Here is a 22,553-nt window from a genome sequence, read left to right on the forward strand (position 1 = left end):
TCACATTATTTTCATTAACAGTAAGATCTGTGAATCACACACATTCCTTAAATGGGCTCCTTCCCTCAGGATCTCACCATTTCACAGGATTAATTAGAAATCATTAACATGCAGGAAATGCACACAAACGTTAAGCCAAAGGAAATCACAAGGCAGAGGCACAAATAAACCCTCTGCCAAATTTTGTACATCATCTTTTGGACACAGATAAGAAAATTACACCAGTTATGACCACTCAGTAGAAACACAAAGAAAGCATCAGTTACAGAGCAACTGAGTGGAACCAATTTGGTCTGGACTGGTTCAGCTGAACCATTACAAAGTGGCCAGGCAGATGTCTCCTCTTGTTTTTGTCAGGGCTGAGTGGAAATGTGACAACAGCCCTTCCCTCGACCTTTAACTTCCGCTCATTGTTCTTCTGCAGCAGCAATTCCTTGCTCCGATGACAAAAATGGCAGCTGGGCAGACAGTGCTGCAAACCAGCCCCAGCAAAGAAATCCCACCTGGAAGGAACAGATCCCTCCCCATAAAATTTGAATGAGCAGCATAAAAACCCTTTGGTGCCACACTGGTGGCATGTGGAGGTAGAATTTGAAAAGCAGTGACGGACCCAAGGCATTTGATTCGCAGGAAATTATGGGGTTAAACCACCTCATTTCAAGGTGTCCTGGTCATCCAAGGCTGCTCTCTACTCATGCATCACTCATCAAAAGAAAAACTGATCCAAAAAAGCTACCAAGAAGTTAATATATTTTTGTTTCAAACTTTCTCCTTACCTATACTGCGAAAATGCCATCGATAAAAAATCCTCTCGGGTAGTAGCTGCAATATTTTCTGCAGGAAACAAAACCAGTCAGATTTCCCATAATAAAACTGGCTCACCAGGGGATGCAGAGAGTGGGTACACAACACACACAAATGGGATGGGAGCACACACACAGTTTGTTTTTAAACTACTGGTAGCATAGACCAGGGGTCTCCACCTCACAACTTTCCAGCCACTGAAACAAGAAATTAGGGAGATGCATTTGAATGGGAAACTGGATTTGAACACCTCTGTTTGGAAATCGAATGGAATCACACGACGCTGTCAGTGACCGACGCTCAGAGCTCCTCGCAATTACCGAACAGAATGGATTTCCTGAGCTCCCAGCACCACCACACGCAGGATGCAAACGGATGGCAGGTCACTGGGGCAGCAGTGACCCCTCTGAGGGTGTTCTGCACACAGAAGCTCACAGGAAAACCACAGCATCACGGCCCAGGAAGCAGCTGGCACTGCGGGACACGCCAGGAGCTGGGTGGCAGAGGCAGCACTCTGCCCCAGACCTGGAGCAGGACACACCTCCTGCTTTTGGCAACAAAGGGCTCCAGAAATCCCATTCAACACTCAGAACAGCCTGCTTGGACACTGAACATTCCTTTCTCTGCAGCAGAGGATGGAGGTCATGACGACAAGTTCATGGACACAGGGAGCTAGACCTCGGGTCACAGACAGGCTGGTCCTCCTCCACACCTCCACCACACAGCACCTAGCATTTCTGAAAGGTTAACCAGAACAAAAATCCAAAGCAGGCACGTCCTCTCCACATTCCCTGTGTTTTGTGGCGGTGTCGCTCCCTCAGCTCCCTCCCCAGCAGGACCCCAGGAGTAGAGGGTCCAGAGGTCGAGCTCCCTGCCTGTGGGCAGCAGGAATGCTTGGGATGAAGGCTCTGACTGGCTAAGGATGAGGCCATGACCCACACCGGGGCTTTACCTGTGAGTTAAGCACCAGGCTTCTGCCACCCAGAGTGCAGGATCCATGGACAAAGAGTTGGCGTTATCCACCTAAACATTAAAACACTGGCAGCCCACCACGCCTCTGGAATTAATCATTGCTTAACTTGGCACGGGGCAGCAAGGAGTCCTGAGCTCACCCAGGAGCTCAGGAAAAGCTCCAGGAAACAAAACCCTCTGGCAAACCAGCAGCTGAAACTGGGTTGGGCTCAGGTGTCACACAACCCACTGCAGGGAGAAAACTCCACGCATCCCAAAGTTCCCTTCCAGAGAGCGAGCTGGGACGAGGTGTGAGCTGCACAGGCTGGAAAGGTGCACAGCTCCACAATAAACACCCCTTTGAAAAAGAAATTTGGTAACAATTTTCACATCCCAGTCTCAGCAAACTTGAGGCTGCATCCAGAGAAAAGCAGGAAAACAAACTCTGCTGCTGCACAGCGCAACAAGGAGCAGGAAAACCAAGCCCAAACGCTGAATTGCACAAAACCAGGGGGGTTGGGGCAGAAAACAACACCCTCACTGTTCTTTTATCTCTACAAAACACAGAATCCAACACCCTGGTCAGGCGGCTGAATCCAAACAATCCAAGGGTCCAAGCCACCAGCAAGGACAGAAGTTCCTGCCTGAGAAAAGCTCCCATATCCCAAAGCCTTTTCACACAGCAGAAACGCAGAGACTTGAGTCAGTTCCCTTGTGTTCTCCCTTTCAGCACCTCCAAACCAGGAGCCCAAGGAATATTTAATATATCTTGCTATAGAATAAACACAGTTTCTCCCCCTCCAGCCCAGGCTGCCAGCCACACTGCTGTGAATCCCAGCTGCCTATTGACATCTTGTTCCTAGTTTCACACCACACTAATAGGAAATATTTTAAGAAACCCCACAGAGCGAAATAATATTGCTTTTTCGGAAAACACATAGATCTGTTTAATGCTCAGTGCTTTGCTGCATCTATATGGTAATCCATTATAGCACACTTGAAATAGAAATTAGGTATTACTACTGATCAACACATCAGGGTATCTGTCACTTCTTTTAACTGATTATCCATAGTTCCTTTTCGTTTGGACTTCCTGCATGACTAGGAATAATGTTCAGTCTAAATCTCAGTTTACACAGGATGCTGCTTTTTGAAAGCTGTGTCTCTTTTACTGAGGCAAAATAAAAACCACCAAGGTATTTTGACAGGCTCGCTCTGCTTACCCCAAACTGCTCTTTTTTTAAAAAAGCCCATTGTTCCCACCCCCCTGTTTGAATCCTGCCTGCAGGAGAGCTCTCCCAGATCCCTGTGCTGCTGATTTCAGGGTGTTCAACTATCAAACCAGCAGCAAACCAGAAATTTTCCATCTCCTGCTCACAGAGGAGCCAAGAGGCTGATGGACTCAGCGTGCCTGCAGCAGCTCAGGCTCAAGGAAGGGATACTCCTTTTATTGCATTAATAAATTATTTACAGTGACTTGTGGAGGGAAAATGCCTGCCCAAAGCACACAGGGCACTTATCAGTGCCCCAGGCACAACGAGGAACAGCGAGATCTCTGAAGTAAAATATGTGAAACATAGCTACAATTTACCACAGAATGCTGTCAGAACAGCAGCAATGCTGCTGGAATTAAGGCAGAACAAACTGCAAGGCTCCAAAAGCAATTTTCTGTGTGTAGAAAAGCAGAGCTATAAGCACTTCTACTGTTATAAACAAAAAAGCCCCTTTGTCACTCTGAGTGACACTCTGCTGTGACTCAGCCTTCACATCTGCAGCAGGCTCAAGGAACCACAAACTCCACACAAAACACGGACCTGGGGAAGCTTTCCTACATGTGAAAAATTCTGAGTGCAAAACACTCCATCCAGTGAACCTGCCGGATCAGTGGAATGCATTTCATGACACCATCAGCACGACAGATGTGGCTGCCCTTAATTAATGAGGAAAAACTACAGAGAATGGGAAGAAACTGATCTACGTGTATCTAACCCACCAATCTGCTCTGACTTCACTGGATATTAAAAACCACAGTGTCAGAGGAATCAGCACCTGATGCTCCAAGAAAGAAAAACCAGAGTCAGATCCAAGCATTCTGCACTATTAACTAACCCTTCACATTCCCCCCTGCTGGCTAACATTCCCCCTTTGGGTAACACCTTGTTTGAGGTCACTGCTGATGTGTAAAACCAGAACTTCCATAAATTACTACCCAGCCAAGAGGGTTTGCAGAGGATCTGTGGGACAAGCCCTTGCTGCCCAGCACACACACTAGGTGTCACTCCACAACAGCAGCACGATCCCACCAAACCTCCAGCCAAGGCGACTCCCTCGTAAACATTTTTATTGATTTTTAAGGTGTTAACCCTCAGGATTTGCCAATCCTAAGGAACTACCTACTCAGCTAATTAGCAGAAAATGCAGCATCCCCCTGGCTCCTGCTGCCATCACACTGGACATGGACAGCTTCACAATCAATGAGTTTTGTTTCCTATGGTTTGGAGCATGCCTGCTCCATCCCTTGGCATTTCTGACTCCCTGCCCCACGCTGAGGAGTTGAGAACGATTAACCTTCGTTGTAGCTTCAATTTCTGGAGTCCCACTGAAAATTTGAGGGGTTTTTTCCTACCAAAAACACCCCAAAATATAAAGAAAGATGACATTTCTACGATGCAATATTCAAGTAAAAAGTTAGTCATTGGAGTAACAGAGAAAGAAATAAAGGAAATAGAAAGAAATCAGTAGATTGTGTGTTTAACCTTAAGAGAAATCTGGCCAATTATTTACCTAATTAACTGTCAAAATAACAGCAATTAAAGGTGTCAGTGCTTTCTGACTAGAAACAGGAAGAGCTTATGGTAAGAATTTCAGTGTGCATTGCAAGAACATTTTTATGTGCCAGGCTTTCACCTGGTCCAGTGATATTTCCTCACATCCAAACACATTTAGGCAGTAACCCCAATCAGAGATACCTTGGAAAATGATCTATCCCGGATTATTCTCATTTAAATTAAAGCAATTCCGATTTGATGATGCCAAAGTTAACTAGGTAACATTTCCTCCCCAGACACTGCCACTGCTCTGATGGCCAGGGCTGGGCAGGAGGGAAGGACTGCTCCTGGAAGTGAAAGATGTTATACTGAACAACAAAAGGCACTTTGGGACCATCTCTGACCTCAGGGGGCTGACACACCTGGTCTCACCCCTCTCTGCAAAGCCCCAGGTAAGCACAGACCGACAGAGACTTAAAACACAAACCGCTCCCCGCGGCGTGGAAAACTTACTTCAAAAAGAAAGAGGATGGAGTCCAGCTCCTCCCTTTGTGATTTATTCCCTGCAAGACACAAAACAACATTGCATGGGGGTGTCAACGCTGAAATGAACCCAGAAACCCTCTCAGAGAGCCCATGCATTAAATTAAAATGATTAAAACTGACACAGTACTGCAGGAAACTTAGTGTAAATAGAGATAACTGGGGAGCAGACAGCCATGGCACAGCCTCTAAGGGAATGCTCTGCCCAACAGCTGCTGGGAAAACTCCACAGCTCACCTTTCTGTTTCAGGCTGTTTTCCAGTGTTATGAAGTTCTCGTAGAATATAAAATAAATCTGAGAATAATTGCTGTCGAAAAACTGCTTCAGGTCACTTCCATCCACAATGTCTGGAAAGAGGAACAAACAGAGCAATTACACAAGAGCAGAAGGACGAGAATTTCAGGCATTCTGCAAATTTAGCGCTAGAGAACGAAATTGGTGCAACACAAAACTATTTTGGTGAGTTCACCGAGTATCCTGTACTAAACTGTGGGTCCATCCTTGCAAGGAGATTCACTGAATTTGGGAGAGTCTGCAGTGGGGCTTTGGTTTGTTTGCTTTCCATTAAACAAAAATTCCTTAAAAACCAAAACCAAAATAAAAACAAACAAAAAAAACCCCACAAACAAACAAACAAAAATTGAGTGAGTCTCAGCTGTGTAGCCAAATCCAAATGGGCTCTGCACCACCAAAACAAGCAGGTACTGCTGGAGAAAAACTCCAGCAAAGATTTTTGGGTGCAAATCCAGTTCTTGCATTCATCTGGCAAGCAGATCAAACCAGCAAACAGCACATCCCAATTAATTTCTTACAATAATTGCAACCTGAACACGCAGCACTTTCCTAAGTGCTAACTTGGCTCTGAAATCTGAAATAAGTTTATTTTCTGCAAAGAAAAAAAAGTCCAATGTTTCCCAAGCCTGGCACTCGCCAAACACACTTTAATCTCCTCCTTTGGTCTTTCCTGCAACTGATTTGGCCAAGGCAGGTTGGGTGATTTCCCCCAGAAGGGCTGAAATCAATGTCACAGCTCCTCACCTTGCAAAAAATCCCATCTGCTACCCAAAATAAAGCTGATTCCAGCAAGAAGGCTCAGTAATACCCCACCACTGCGGCAGAAAGAATAACTTCAGCCCTGGACAACTTGATTTTTATTTAAATTAATACCTTTGCAGCAGCGGGGCTCTGCTTGGCTGCCCGTACTATGGAAACAATTAGAGCAGGGCAAGTCTTTACCGTGGTATTTTGTTTCCTGCAAACTGCTGGTCCCGAATTTGCAGGCGAAGTGCAATTATTCCTCTCCATGAATGCGTCCTGTTAAACACAACTCCGGGGGAAAACAAGGCTCTCATTTACAGCCATCTCATACGAGGGAATGAGGTCATTAAAATCCGAACAAAAAGGAAACTTTCCCTCTAAATCGCCAGGGGAGGAGAAAGGAACTGCCTCACCGAGGGAGCAAATTCTCCTTTTTCCCAAATGTGTGACTCAGGGCTGGACTGCAGGAACTGGGGATTATTCCCATGTTCCCTCCCAGCTCCATTCCCCCATTCCCAGCCAGGACAAGCCCACGAGTGCAGCCAGCACCTGAGTGCAGCCAGCTCAGGAAGCAGCCAGACACTCAGCAGGGGCACACCCTGCTTCTTCTCTATAAACAGGACATGCTGCCAGGCACACTCACTCGCCTCAACACCAAATTTCAAACTCAGGGTAACGCTCTGGCACCACTCAGTGGGAGCCTGAAACTCTCATTGCTCTTATTTAAAAAAAAAAAAAAAACAGAGGGCACACTAAGCCTGTCCTTAGCACACAGACCTGCCTTTTATTTTCCTGTTATTATCACAGCCACCTGTTAGGAATCACTCCTTAAATCCATGAACTTCCAAACTCACTCCATGCTGTTTTCTCAAAACTCTCTTAATCCTCAAGCACTCGAAAAAATTAAAGGAGATGAGGAGAATCTCGCAGCCACACCCCGGTTAATGATAAACTTTTACCACCAGCCTCGCCCCAGAAATAATGCACCATTCTTGCTTATCTTCAAAAAAAGCATGCCAGCCTCAAACAGCCCAAAACACCCCTTGGTGACAGCTCAGACTGGGCAGCCTGAGCTCAGCACTGCCACTAAAACCCTTCCTAAGGGCACGTCCTAAAGGCTGAGCGCTGTCCTAAGGACTGCACGTGGGAACCGCGTAAATTGCACATTTAGTTCCAAACCCTGTGTGTTTCCCGTGCATTTCCCCGCTGCTCAACAACATCCCCACCACTCTCGGTCAGGCCATTGCTTCTCAAGTCTATCTTTAAAAAAAAAAAAAAAAAAAAAAATTAAAAAAAAGGCCACACTAGTGGCACTTCCACAAACTGCGCTTAGAACTTCACAGAAGTTCTGGCCATGAGCACATCTCCATAGCAATGGGGAAATGAGGGAAATGTCCTGAACAGCCACCTCTAAGTCCTGCTGCTGTTCTGGGCAGCAGAAGAGATGTCAAAAGACAGATGAGAGATGTCAGAACCAACACCAGCCCAAGTGGAATCTTTCCTTCTGCTTGGGGCGAGCTCACACAGGTGGCACTAAGGGACCTGAAGCCCTTATTTATGGGAGCACACATTCCCTGTGCTCATCCCTGCCCTCTGACCCCCACCCTGCTCTGCGGGGATCGCAGGACAAAGTGAGCCTGTCCACAGCTCCATTCCCAGGATTTAACCAAAGGACCGGGAGCGGGTATCTCCCAAGGGAACAGGAGCAGCAGGAACCGAGGGAAGCACTGGAGACACGCACACACAAACATTCCCACCCCTGCCCAGAGCACACACACCTGGGGAAGGGGGGGAAAAAAAAACCAGAAAAAAAAGCTTTACACGCCAGGAAGGTTCAGAGCCCACAGCTGAACCTCATCCCAGCAGAGCCCACAGCTGAACCTCATCCCAGCACAGCCCACAGCTGAACCTCATCCCAGCAGGGCACGTCCAGCCTTATCCCAGCACAGGACACCACACCGGGAGCTCCAACACCAGCTAATCACCATCACCGCGGGCCGGTGTTACAGGGCACCGAGTCTGTTCCCGCACACCCCTGAGAACCGGGGGATCCGGGGGCTCTCCCTGCCCGGCACACCCCGCACTCCTCCCGTGCCGTGCCGTGCCGTGCCCGGGCGGGTCTCCGGTTCCCCCCCCGCGCCCAGCCCCGCTCACCCAGCAGGGCGCGGAGGTGCTTCAGCCGGGTCAGCACGTCCCGCTTGGGGTCCAGCGCCTTCTGCGTGGATTTCCTGACGTCGGCGTGGCTCTTCCTGGAGAACATGCCGGCTTTGCGGGGATGGAGGCGCGGCGCCGCCGCCGGGAGCGCGCCCTGGATCCCCCCCCACCTCCGTGCGCGCTCCCGCCCTCCGCGCTGCGCGGGGCGCGCCGGGAGCTGCGGCCCCGCCCCCCGTGACGTCACCGGGGAGGGGCGCTGACGTCACCGGCGCGGCCGCCGCGAGCGCGGGACCCCCGAACATCCCGGGACAACCCCGGGATACCCCAGGACACCCTCGGGACAACTCCGAGACACCCCCGAACCCCCCACAGTAAATGTGCTGCTGTCACATCATTTCCCAGCTTAGAGCCTGGCTCAGGCTACGACAATTCCTATAGCACACCCTTTCCATCACAGATAATTCCTATTGCACACCATTCCCATCACAGGTAATTCCTGTAGCACACCATTCCCATCACAGGTAATTCCTGTTGCACACCATTCCCATCACAGGTAATTCCTGTTGTACACTTTTCCCATCCCAGGTAATTCCTGTAGCACACCATTCCCATCACAGGTAATTCATATTTCACACCATTCCCATCACTGGTAATTCCTGTAGCACACCATTCCCATCACAGGTAATTCATATTTCACACCATTCCCATCACAGGTAATTCCTGTTGTACACCATTCCCATCACAGGTAATTCCTATTGTACACCATTCCCATCACAGATAATTCCTGCAGCACACCATTCCCATCACTGGTAATTCCTGCAGCACACCATTCCCATCACAGGTAATTCCTGTAGCACACCATTCCCATCACAGGTAATTCCTGCAGCACACCATTCCCACCACAGGTAATTCCTGTAGCACACCATTCCCATCACAGGTAATTCCTGCAGCACACCATTCCCATCACTGGTAATTCCTGCAGCACACCATTCCCATCACTGGTAATTCCTGCAGCACACCATTCCCATCACAGGTAATTCCTGTAGCACACCATTCCCATCCCAGGTAATTCCTACTGTACACCATTCCCATCCCAGGTAATTCATATTTCACACCTTTCCCATCACAGGTAATTCCTGTAGCACACCATTCCCATCCCAGGTAATTCCTATTGTACACCTTTCCCATCACAGGTAATTCCTGTAGCACACCATTCCCATCACAGGTAATTCCTGTTGCACACCTTTCCCATCACAGGTGATTCCTATTTCACACAATTCCCATCCCAGGTTGTTCCTGTAGTACACCTTTCCCATCGCAGGTAATTCATATTTCACACCATTCCCATCACAGGTAATTCCTACTGTACACCATTCCCGTCACACCATGACACACTGTCCGTTTCTGGAGCAGTTCTCATTCTGCAGCAATTGTCTCTCTCCAGTTTGGGGCCACATGGTGATTCCAGCATCAGCACTTTCCTGGGAGGGTCAGTTGGGATGTTCTGGCTCTTCCCTTCCATCACCACAAGTCGATTTCTGCAGTCGGCCAAGGAATCACATGGCTAAAGTCTTGGCTTGCTCGTGTTTATTTTTTTTTCTCCTTCCCTTTTATTTTAATTGATTCACAAAACTAGCAGCTGCCAGCTTGTCTCTCCTGGCAGTTTCTGATTGTTCCATGGATGTGCTGTGTTAAAAAGGAACCCTTGCAGGTTCAGGAGCTGTGGTGATGCACCTGCTCTGATGTTTGATAACAACACCAAAGGGCATGGTGTTTGAGGAGTGCTGGAAATTCTGTGAAAAGCTCCAGGGAGCAGAGGTGCCTGCCTGGAATCACGGTGCTCTAGGACAGTCCTCGCTGTCCCTTGGAGTTCAACCATCACCAGATTCTGGAATGAGTCACCAGGAGCTGGCACAGCACAGCACAGGGCAGTAAAACCTGCAGCAGTGACTTCAGCCAGCAGAGCCACTCGCAGCGTCCTGTGACTTGTGTTTTCTCACAACACATCTGCAGTTTCCCAGAAAGTCAGATGATGCGTTTCCGAAAGCCCGTGCTTGAGGCAGAATAATTTCCTGAAAGAGCTTTGGTCGCCCAGCTTTCAGGACCTGAGGTAAAACCTAAATAAAGCAGCCACTTCGGGGGCAGGGCAGCAATCACTTGCTGTCCCTGAGCTGCCCGGCTCATGCCCTTCCTCCCTCCCTTCCTCCTCGCCATCCTGGTGCTGCAGAGCTCGCCGAGTTTGTGGAAAGGTGACACCGGCTGCCACCTGAATTTCGCCGGACCCGATGAACAGGCAGGGCTGCTTTTCCCCGGAGCCTGAAATTTTAATGGCACGGATTGGATTACGGAACTCCTCCGCTTGCTTGTGTCAATACAACACTTTATACTGGGCCCAGGGAAAAAAGGAGGGGAAAAGTAAACAGGGGAGATTTGCCTCCTGAGCAACCTGCAGGTGAGGTAATGGTTTCCTCAGCAAAGAATGCCAGCACTGACTTTCTGCCCTTGGGACCAGATGCTTCAAACTGTGCCCAGAGGAGTTCTCACTGTGCCTTGGCCTGTGGAGCTTTATTCAGGATAAATTGGTGGAAAGCTTCACCCACTGCAGCACACGAGGCAGGCAGATGTCATTCTTACAGTAAAAATGATGGACAGGAGAAATCCACTGTCAAAAAGCCCTGTCAGAATTCCTCCTGCCAGAACCTCCGACCGTGCAGAGGGGGAAAGGGAAGGATTTACGTCTGTGGACGGAAAAAAATCCAAAATAGAAAGAGCGGGGATTGCATGTCCCCTGATACCTTCCAAAAGGAAATGGCATGGAGGATGTGGAAATTTCAGCGAGTAAAAATACCAGCCCGCTGAGGAGAGCTCAGAGCGCCTCTGCCAAAGGCTGAACTGCACGGAGAGGTCTCTGGCACGTTGTGCAAGCCTGAAACCTGCTGCTCCGGCCGAGATCTTTCCATGAGGAGATGTTCCAGCTCAACTTGAGACGGCCTGTGTGGTAAAACAGGGAAATCATCACCGCGCTCCCCTGCTCCTTGCAGCGTGGAGCGGAGATAACGCGAGCACTAAATCCCAGATAAGTGTTGTTTACCTCACCCCTCTCCAAGAGGAAAGGTCACTCGTGCTCCCGGAGGAGCTGCAGCAGCAATTTCCTCCTGGCAGCGTGCACCTCTGGCCTTGTCCCCTCCTCTGGGGACGCGTTTAACCCTGTCCCTGCCAGCCCTGTCCCCGAGGGCTCTGATGGGAAGGAACGCTGCTGGTCCTAGAAATGATGCTCAGGGGGTGAAACAAGGGTCACTTGTTCCTGCAACTTACGGAGGAAGGGTCCTGCCACCTGCAGGAGGAGTCTTTGTTTTCCTCCTGTCCCCTCCTCAGCTTTCCTGGATTTATATTGCCATGTATTTAACCTAAACTCAGCCAGAGTGACCACTCTGGTTGTCCTGGCCCTGAGTGCAGTTTATTCTGACAAACCAGGCTCTGTGGATCTTCAGTTCTCCTCCTGAAGAGACGATCTCGGATGCTTTTAGTACATGAGAACAAAAAATCCTTCAGGATGAACCAGCGGCACACAAAGCAGTTGCTGGCCACTGATGCTCCACACATTCCTCCTTCTTTTCTTCCTGTGCAAATGAAGGACTGCAGAAAGCAGTGCGGTAATTACAGCCTGCAGAAACGGCTCGGGTTTTCCTCCATGGGCAAAAAGTAATAAAAAATAATTTTTTTGCCGACACAGCTGGTGTTCAGATGAAATTATGTGGTTAGCTTTGAAACGGTATTAAAAGAGAAATTTTAATTAACCTGTACCACTGAGTCAGAAGATAATATCTGATGCATCTCACAGGCCTACAGACAAAATATGATAAAATAATTATTTGCAATTAGATATATGCATTACAGACAATGCTGTAATTAAAATGTACTTAATGTCACAGGAGGTCCCTTATTATCAAAATAATTTGTAGAAGGACTGTGGAAACCATGTGATGATTATCCATCCCTCTGGCAAAAAAACAATGGGAATTTGCCAGGAGCCCGGAACATCTCTGGACTTGGAGCAGACACCCCTTGAGCTGCCACACAACTCCAGCCAGGAGTGGCTGAGGTGCAGCTTGGACGAGGGAGAGGTGCCACAGGTGCTGCACTGCTCTGCTGCGGCCAGAATTGATAAATTTGTTCCTTTATTTGCTTGTTAGCTGCAGCAAAAAGGAGGGGTCAGACTTACTGGGGCTGGTTCTTTTCCTGCTGTGGCCCTTCCAAAGTGCTTGGGCCACAAAAGAATTTTTGGTTTTGCTTGATACTTGGCTTTTACACCCACGGAGGAATGAGAGCGAGGGCCTGGCAAGCAGAGCTCCCAGTAAATGTGGAGGAACAGCTCAGGGAGAAAACACCCCCCAGTATATCATCAGCAGTGTCTTTATCTCCCTTAGCTTCTCCACTTCCCCGTCTTCAGGAGAACAAAGAGAATGTGCCAAAGCTGCTTGGGGATTTCCATGAAAAATAATGAGAATTCATTGCTAATTAGGGCTCCAATTAAAAAAAACCACCCTGATCTTCGCAGGGACACCGTTAACGAACTTGTAAATGGAAGCTGCAGACGTGCATCCCCGCAAACATTCCCTGGGTTGGTTCTGTGTGTGTGTGTGTGAAGGACCAGTGAGTGAAGGTGCCCAGAGCTGGCAGCGATGGCCTCGGTGCCCAGAACTGTCCAGGGCACTTGGCAAGTGGCAAGTGGCAAATTTTAAAGTGGGAGTTGCTGAAGGCTGAGCTGTAGGCTTAGATGGCAATGGCATTCGCCTCCCTCGCTCCCAGCATTTATCCGCAGGAGGCACATCCTGCTGGTGCCAGCCCTGCTCTCCCCTCTCCCGGCGTGGAGCCATGGCAGGACAACCAGCAGGAAGGGGTAAGACTCTCCTGAAACCCGATAGGAGGCTGGGGATGGCAAGATCCAGATAAAATCGGTGCTGGCTGCGCACATTTTCCGATGGACTCACCGTGAAACAGGAGCCCTGGGGCCAGCTCGGAGCAGGGGGCTCAGGAGCCCTGGCTGGCTTTGGAACATGCCCAAGGATGGAGCCTGCATGGCCTCTGCAGACAACCTGGGCCACAAAAATAAAAAAAAAAAAAAAAAAAAAAAAAAAGAGAGAGATTAGTATGCCCGAAGGGAATTTTGTGTATTGCGGTTTGCGCGATTCCCTGTTTGAAGGAGGTTTGAAGAAAAGGTGCAGAGCTCCAGGGATGAACTGCAACACGAATAGCAGGGGCGCAGGAGGGAAGTGAAGCAGTTCATCCTTGTGCTGGCATTAATTTTTTGTGTTTCATCCAAATGCATAGATTTCACTTCACAAAGTGTGCCACGGCTGATGAGATCCGTAATGGAGCCATTCAGGGCCATCTCTGAACATGCACTTCTCCCACACATAACAATGCCCCTGAAATTTCGAAAGATGGAATACTCATTTGCCAATTTAGAAAGAAAATGGAGAGCACGAGAGAGAGGGGCTGGTGGAGTTCTAAGTCTTCACAGGAAACGGATGGAAAACCACATGTACATTTAGAATGATGTTGACATTTCTGAAATCAGAGATACGGTGTTTTATCTAAATTACAACAAAGCCCTCCAAGATAATGTGCTGTGTAATAGCTGCAGTTCTAGGCACTATTTCATTTTCAATTTTCTGTACAAAAAGCATGATTCTTATCCACAGTTCCAGTCCAGTGTTTGACAAATTATTCGTGTGCGCTGCCCAGCTGCACCCTGTGCAGGGAAAGCTGTGTTTGAGGGAAGAGGCTGCAGCTCCCCCTGCTCTGCCCTGGCTCTACCAGCATCCCTCATCACCCAGAGAGGAGCCACAGGGGCAAAAAAGGAGCTGCCTCCCTTGTGTGGGTTTGGTGGCAGATCCCACTGCAGGATTCCCACTCCCATCCCTGGCTGTGATGGGATGGGGAGCCTGCTCCCTCTGCAGGGAGCTCCAGCTGCAGGGGTTTGTCCTCAGGGGTGAGGCAGGAGCACTCCTCTCCCCTGAGAAGTCTCCTTGGAGAGACCAAAGGATGAAATCAGGAAAGGTGCTATTTTGGGCACGCAGGCAGAGGAGTGAGTGATCTCCAGAATGGCAGCAGGAGGCTGCAGCCCACCCTGTCATTAGCAGGGGAAGGAGGGTTTTCATGACAACCAGAAAGCACCAAAATATAAATTAAACTCTGCTGGGAGATGAAATTCAGGGGACAGAAATAGTTTCCTTGGCAGGCCAGGAATAATGCTGGCAGCACTCAGGCTGGTTGCTAAGTGAGGGGGCAGAGCAAGGGAAGGGTAAGGGTGGCTGGGGCTGTGGTGCTGCCTTAACAAATCCATGTATTAAAGGTGGTGAGAGCCTGCTTTTAAACCGTGCAGGAGCTCTGTGTTTGCAAACAGCAAGGAAACCCAGGGTCAGAAGAGCCTTGGTATGAACCTCAAAGGAACATGTGTAAACATCCAAAATTGTGGGACTCCTGAGCGAGGTTTAGCTGGGTGCCTGTGCCCTGGCAATGGCAGCACAGCACCAGGAGGGACAATTGCAGACAGGTTCAAGGGAAATGGCTTTGATTAATTCCTGTCTTTGCACTGGGACCTGATCCAGGCTCCCCTGGGATGGAGGCAGAGCTCCCCAAACTGCAGCAGGTGTGGGGTGACAGGAGGAGATGGGGACTGCAGCATTTTGGCCCCAGGTGTAGATGGTAGTTGTCAAACATTAAAAGCCACGCCTGGAAAAGCCTGGCACGTGTGTTAGGTATTTACAGAAAATGCAGTGGCCACAGCTTGCCCCGAGCCTGGATTTGTGCATCCTGGACACGTCACTGTGCACAGCCAGGGCATAGCAGAGATGCTTCTGCAGTGGAAGTTGCTGACTAAATTAAGGGAGCTGCTATTTTGGGACAGCTATTCCTTCCAGCAAGCATGACGAGGCAGAGATCCCTCGGCTTCCCTCGGGGCTGCAGAGCCCGCTGGAGCCATCCCTAGGAGAGGATGTGTCCTTCTGAGCCTGCTTGGAGCAAACTTGGGGTGAAAACACAATATTCAGATTTGTCTCCTAAAGAAACCCACTGGGGCAAAGCCAGGCTGGTGTGTCATGAGCTCTGGAGGGTCTGTGACAGTCTCAGAATCGGTGATGGGTTTGTTCCCACCCTCAGGAAAGGGAGAGGCATAACGGGATGGCAAAATGATTAACCCGCACAGAGAACTTGCAAAATTAGATCTCTCCTGGGTCATCAGGCCAGACGCTTGTGCAGCCAGAAGAGCTACAAAAATAGCTCACCGTGTAAAAGATGATACTCTTAACTACCTGCTGTAGCTGGCACCCCTGAAGTACACTGTAATTTGATTTACTATTGATTTTCTGTCCCACGGTTGTTGGCAGCAGCCATGCAGACCCCTTGGTTTAATGCTTATTTGCATGTTTAATTACTCTGTAATAGTGCAATAATTACCGTGTAGCTGCAGAGGAATTACATGGTTGTCTGTACTCTGTCAACCAGTGTCAGCCTCCTCTGCAAACAAACAATTACGCAGCTAACATTCCTGTTTAACTTCCCCAGGAATTAGCAGAGGAGCAGGAGAAATGCAGAAGATGCAGTTGCTGGGGGTTTTAATTAATTATTTATAATTTCTCCACGCAAAATTCCTTCGTTGCCTGATTTCACCTCCTGCCGTAATGTCAGGCAATACAGACTGGAGCCAGGGAAAACCTCTGGAAGCCGGAGGAGAGCCACGAGGTGGCAATGTGCACCAGGAAATAAAGCTGCCCTGCTCTTCCCAGCCATCGCTCAGCCCCAGATGCGCCTGCATTTCAAGCACCTTTGCCATTAAAAAATGTGCATTTGTTTTCCCGGCCCTGAAAACAAAAAGCTGTAGGGGTGAGCATCTCCTCCTCCTCCGTTGTTTCGTGCTGGTGGATATCCCCAGCAAGTTTGTGTGTTTGCTTTAGGCTCGGAGGCTCCCTGTGGATTGTTTGGAAAACATCTTGCCTCGTGTTTCCCCTTTCCTCCCGGGGGATCTCTTTAGGTTTCTGTGCATCCAGCATTGCTGGTGCTCTCCAGCTTCTGAGCCAGCCACCCCTCTCCTGCACTTTCCCTGGGTGGGAAATGGTGCTGGGAGATGTTTGCAGGGGTGGAGGAGGAAGGAGAGCGTGTCTGGGGTGCAGCAGGACCTGTGTGGGCTGTCCCAGCAGCTGTGTGCTGGTGACAAGCTGCTTTTGTCCAGGGTAAGCCGTCTCGGGTCTGGAGGGTGCCCAGGGCTGCTGGGATCCAGCATCCTACGTTTCCTCCAAAGGATGATGAGCTCCTTTCCTGTAGAGATGGCAAAATGGGCTAAATCCAAGGGAATTCTGGGCTCTCCCAGGACTGGAGTGGACAGGGGAGAGACCTGTGAGGTGCTGGGATCCTGGGGGGTCCCTGGGGGGTGACAGGGCCAGTCCTGCTGGCCACTGGCCACCCCCTGCACCAGCCACATCCCAGGGAACACCCTGCACAGAGCTGCTGCTGTCAGGTCCTCCAAAGCACACCTACCTCATCACCAGTGTCACTTCCCCGAGGGAAGGAGGATTCCTGGCTCCATGCTTTCCTTTATGAAGTCAGCCCATCTATTTGCTCTTCAGAAAGGCTCTTTGCAGCCCCTTCAGGACCGCTGGTGTGCGGCTGTGGGATAGCAGGGCTCTCCAGGGCCCTGTGCTGGGCCAGGACAGCTCTGCAGCAGCAGGGACACCCTGCAAATCCCCATTCAGAGCAGCACTGCAAATATCCCCATCCAGGGCAGCACAATGCTGCAAATCCCTATCCAGGGCAGCCCTGCAAATCCGCATCCAGGACTGCACTGGTGCAAGGGCAGCGTCAATCCTGCAGCAGAACAAAAGCTCTGGGGGCTGCTGACTGCCCCCTGAACTGCCCCAAACTCTGCCCAGGGGCAGCCCTGGCTGTTCTGCCTGCAGGCACCAGATGGCAGAGCATCAGGGCCTGGCAGCCAGCAGCAAGCTGGGCTTCGAGTTTTTCTGGGCATGGTTCCAGGCAATAATATCTTTTCCTACCAGTTGGGAAGCATCTGAACTTTGGTTCACACCAGAAGCTTAAAAAAAAACAACTGTTTGAAAACTCGAATCCCTTCTCCAGCTTGCCTGGTGCCTGAGGCATCTGAGTGGTCACAGGACAGGTGTGTGAAGGACAGGGATGTGGGACATGGTGTGTGAAGGACATGGATGTGGGACAGGTGTGTGAAGGACATGGATGTGGGACATGGTGTGTGAAGGACAGGGATGTGGGACACGGTGTGTGAAGGACATGGATGTGGGACAGGTGTGTGAGCCCACACCCAGCTCTGGCCGCCTTCTGCAGGTGCTTCTGCCCCTCTGAGCACTCCCTTGTGTTTTCCAAAATGTTTTCCTTTTGCTGTTTGAGCTTTGGAATGCAAGGCGGTGTGTCCCAAAAAACATTTAGGTATGGTTTGGGTGTTTTTTCCCTGTGGAACAAGCCAGGATTTTCCCTTTGCAGGCAGGAGCTGCAGGCTGCCAGCGCACCCCCGAGCTCTCAGCCCCTTGATTTGAAACAATTGGTTTTTCTGTGGCTCGATAAGGGCTCCGTTCAGCGCGGGGACAAACAGCAAAGCTGATGTTCTCCCTCCCCAGCCGCATCCCACGAGAGGAAAGCGAGCTCCACCAGCCCGGATGGCTTCCAAAGGGATCGCAGGGCTGGGTGGGGAAGTCGGAGGCGCTTTTCCTGAAGAATAGAGCCGGCAGTGTCTGCGCCGCAACACTGCTGCCCTCTGTCCGTCTGTCTGTGGCCCTTTGTGGTGCCAACATCTGGAGCTGTGAGTAAATAGCGGCGGGGCAGAGGCGGCTTGGGCGGCTGGGCTGGGGCCAGATGTCCCCACCGTGTCCCCTGTGCCTGTGCCCGTGGCCAAGGGGGTCCCAGGGGCTGGCTGGGGTCACTGTGATGCTCTGTGTCCCTGTGCCCGTGGCCAAGGGGGTCCCAGGGGCTGGCTGGGGTCACTGTGATGCTCTGTGTCCCTGTGCCCATGGCCAAGGGGCTCCCAGGGGCTGGCTGGGGTCACTGTGATGCTCTGTGTCCCTGTGCCCATGGCCAAGGGGCTCCCAGGGGCTGGCTGGGGTCACTGTGATGCTCTATGCCCCTCGGGCTGGGTCCTCAGCCTGTGCCAGCCTCAGCAGAGGCTGAGCCACTGGGCCTGCAAGGATGTGAGGATGTGAGTGCTCCTCTGCTCAGCCTGTGGAAAGCATTCCTGCCTCCTCTTGCCAGCCACCAGCAGAAACCTCTTGGGCTGTGCTGTTCTGTAAAAACTCACAAGCGTAGAGAGCTCATTCCATCAAGGCGCTGCGAAATCCTGCTCTCCCTGCCCAGAGTCACCGCTTTGTGTGGAGCCAGGCTGGGAGGGGATGCTGCTGGAGGGGCTCTCAGCCCCCAGAGATTGACAGCCAGGGGCTCTCTGGCCCAGCAGCTCCCAGGGACCGGCTAAATGTCACCGGCTGTAGAGGGACACGGTCTGGGCAGGCTGCTGCCCTCCCAGAGCCCTGTGCTGGAATCACCCCTGGCATTTCCCTGCTAATGAGCAGGGGATGGTCTGCTAGTGAAACCTCAGGGCTGTTTGCAAAGCAAAAATAAGGTCACGGCTGCCTGCCAAGGAAGTGTTGTGAGCTGCTAGTTCGGCTGCAGGAGCAAACTTTGGAGGCTGTGCTTCACCTTCCTTCTCCATCCATGGGCTGCTGTTAGTGCCTGAAATGAAAAAGCTGGAGCTGTGTGTGGCAGCCCTGGCCTCTCCTGTGCTTTCCCTGGGCGCTGCAGTGTCAGAGCTGTTTGGATTTCCAGCTCAGCCTCCCTCCTGGGCAGCTCCCCTTCCAGCTGGGTCGGTGTCCCTGCAGCATCCCAAGGCTGTGGGACAGCCCCTGTGCCGGAGATAGGGGCAGGCTGCTGGCCCACAGTGCTGAGGAACAGGCTGGAAAAGGGCAGGCAGGGGCCTGGAGATGAAATGCCCAGGCTGGAGCTTGCCTAAGACACGCTCAGGTCGAGTTTTGTGGTCAGACGTGCCCGGGAGCTGCCTTTGAGCAGAACCACGCGCCCGTGCTGCGGTTCACGCTGCACTTGGTCATTCCTGGCAGCTAATTAGAGGTTTCCCCGTTTGGCTGGTTCTGGATACACGGTGCACAAGGCTGCACACATGGATGGGGTGTCCTTCACTTCCCCGGGAGCCTTCACCTGTCCTTGTTCTGCTGCGCTCAGAAACGCCGCACCAGGCCCACGGCCATCTCCTGCTGCCGCTGGCTTTGTTCGTCCTTTGGAGGCTCCACAGTACATTTTGCTTCCATTCAGCAGAAGGGGAAGACTTAAAAGCACGGAGGACTGTAAGGAATCTCATTTCACTGGAAGGTTGGGTGCCTAATTGCCCTTTGTGCCATTAAAAAAAAAAAAAAAAAAATCTCCCCATATGCGTTTTGTTTTGTTTGTGGGTTTTCCCTCCCCACGCGGGCGAAAATCGATTGATCAATGTTTGTAACAAAGTTATGAACAAACGTCTCCGGGCTCTTTGCTGCATTGATGTCGGCTCAGTGCGCTCTCCTCGCTAACAAAATGAGTTGCAAAGTCAGCAGGAGGTTGGGAGAACAGAGCGTGGGGTTTGTTTGCATAGCACACAGCCTGGCTGCTGCTTAAATAACAAACCCTGCCTGGCGGAGAGCGCATCTGACCGCGCGCCGCTCCTCCGTTTTGTTTTAGGGATTGTTGTTGGAATAAAAGGTCATTTACTGCCTCACCGAGGGGAAAAACAACAGCGTGAATGCACAGCGGCGTGCTGCACTCCGCGGGTTGGCAGAGGGGCCACAAAGGACACGGAGAGAGGGAGCTGGGAACAGCCAGGGGACAGGGGCTGGGGGACACCTGCATGGCACCAGGGACACAGGGATGGGCTGGGGGACACCTGCAGGGCACCAGGGACACAGGGATGGGCTGGGGGACACCTGCACCCAGGGACACAGGGATGGGCTGGGGGACACCTCCATGGCACCAGGGACACAGGGATGGGCTGGGGGACACCTGCACCCAGGGACACAGGGATGGGCTGGGGGACACCTGCAGGGCACCAGGGACACAGGGATGGGCTGGGGGACACCTGCACCCAGGGACACAGGGATGGGCTGGGGGACACCTGCAGGGCACCAGGGACACAGGGATGGGCTGGGGGACACCTCCATGGCACCAGGGACACAGGGATGGGCTGGGGGACACCTGCAGGGCACCAGGGACACAGGGATGGGCTGGGGGACACCTCCATGGCACCAGGGACACAGGGATGGGCTGGGGGACACCTGCATGGCACCAGGGACACAGGGATGGGCTGGGGGACACCTGTACCCAGGGACACAGGGATGGGCTGGGTGACACCAGGGACACAGGGAGGGGCTGGGGGACACCTGCACCCAGGGACACAGGGATGGGCTGGGGGACACCTGCAGGGCACCAGGGACACAGGGATGGGCTGGGTGACACCAGGGACACAGGGAGGGGCTGGGGGACACCTGCACCCAGGGACACAGGGATGGGCTGGGGGACACCTGCACCCAGGGACACAGGGATGGGCTGGGGGACACCTGCAGGGCACCAGGGACACAGGGATGGGCTGGGGGACACCTGCATGGCACCAGGGACACAGGGATGGGCTGGGGGACACCTGCATGGCACCAGGGACACAGGGATGGGCTGGGGGACACCAGGGACACAGGGATGGGCTGGGTGACACCAGGGACACAGGGACACAGGGATGGGCTGGGTGACACCTACAGGGCACCAGGGACACAGAGATGGGCTGGGTGACACCTGCACCCAGGGACACAGGGAGGGGCTGGGGGACACCTCCATGGCACCAGGGACACAGGGATGGGCTGGGGGACACCTGCACCCAGGGACACAGGGATGGGCTGGGTGACACCTGCAGGGCACCAGGGACACAGGGATGGACTGGGTGACACCAGGGACACAGGGATGGGCTGGGGGACACCAGGGACACAGGGATGGGCTGGATGACACCAGGGACACAGGGATGGGCTGGATGACACCAGGGACACAAGGATGGGCTGGGTGACACCTCCATGGCACCAGTGACACAGTGTGAGGGTCACACCTCCACGTCTTAGGTTTTGCTTCATTTACTTTCAATGTTTTTCTAATGTGTGTCAATAAACATCTCACTGTTAACATGTCATTTCTAATGTGTGTCAATAACCAATCCCATGTTTGTGTCTCCATGTTCCCATGTCATTCCCAACATGTAAAAACAGACATTTGGGTGTTTGTGTGTTGTTTCTGCTGTGTGGAAACCAACGTGTGTAGCAGGGACGCTGTCACCAAATGCTGTTATCACATCCTCCCCCTCTTGCTCCAGCGTTTCTCGTGCCTCTGCCCGACCAGCAGGAAACCCAAAATGTGCCAAATGAAGAGATATAATTTTAATTTATGGGAGTTCTTAAAAGGCTCCTTTAGGTTCGGATTAAACCCCACTGCAGGTTCAAGGGAAAGTTTAAGAAAATCAATTTTCCCAGGCTGAAAGGAGCAAACCCTCTGCAGTGCATATAGTGGCCTTTGTTACTGGAATCAATAGCTCTGTTCCCAGGGCTGAATAATCACTTTTTTATAGAACGCTAGTCCACACACAGACTTATCTCCTCCAGACTTTGTTGTCGAACTGGCAGTTAAAATATTTCTGACATGTAACAGTTTCTTGCTCTTATCCTTGTTTAATTTCTCCCTGTATCTGAGCCTTGCTCTGGGCTTGAAACGGGGCGATTATTCCCCGCTGTGGCGTGGCGTGGAGCGCAGAAACGTTCCAAATTAATGTTTTCCCGAGAAGTCGCAGCGAGCGTCGAGCGTGACGGCAGCGGAATGCGGCGTGGTTTGGGGCTGGCTTTGGCCAGGAGCGGTGTCAGTGCTGCAGGAGAGCACACGTGGGCAGGAGCTGTGCTCTGGAAGCAGTTGCTGTGAGGAGGAGCTCACTGCCCTGCCCTGAGCCGGGTGTTTATTCCGCTGTGCATGGCTGCAGGTGCTGCCAGGAGCAGGATTTTCCCCCCAGACACTCCTGGATGGGGATGGGGGCATTCACAGAGCAGAGGTGACACAGCAGGGTGGGTGTGCAGGTACCCGTGGGGCGTAGGGGTGGGACAGGAGCCTTTCACCATCCTTAACCTCCATCAGGATATTGCAGATCGCCTTGCGAGGACACGAGCCGGGCTCGGGAAGGCTGGCAGGAACAAAGGGGTTTGCTGCCTTGTTCC

At 51.7% G+C, this 22,553-nt stretch overlaps 1 protein-coding gene across 3 annotated transcripts in view; it reads right to left on the reverse strand.

The window, feature by feature from the left end:
• Window positions 1-8,435, reverse strand: part of RALGAPA2 (Ral GTPase activating protein catalytic subunit alpha 2) — a 72,790-nt gene extending 64,355 nt beyond the window's left edge. For all 3 annotated transcript variants that reach the window (XM_033053656.1, XM_033053657.1, XM_033053654.1), the window contains exons 1-4: window positions 8,260-8,435; window positions 5,304-5,414; window positions 5,037-5,086; window positions 777-834 (exon numbers count right to left, since the gene is read on the reverse strand). In XM_033053656.1, coding sequence (XP_032909547.1) covers window positions 777-834; window positions 5,037-5,086; window positions 5,304-5,414; window positions 8,260-8,365 — 325 coding nt within the window. In that variant the 5' untranslated portion in view covers window positions 8,366-8,435. The remainder of the gene's footprint in view (window positions 1-776; window positions 835-5,036; window positions 5,087-5,303; window positions 5,415-8,259) is intronic.
• Window positions 8,436-22,553: the final 14,118 nt, after the last annotated feature.

The sequence above is a fragment of the Catharus ustulatus genome, chromosome 3 (assembly GCF_009819885.2).
Source record: "Catharus ustulatus isolate bCatUst1 chromosome 3, bCatUst1.pri.v2, whole genome shotgun sequence".
NCBI classification, from domain to species: Eukaryota; Metazoa; Chordata; class Aves; order Passeriformes; family Turdidae; genus Catharus; species Catharus ustulatus.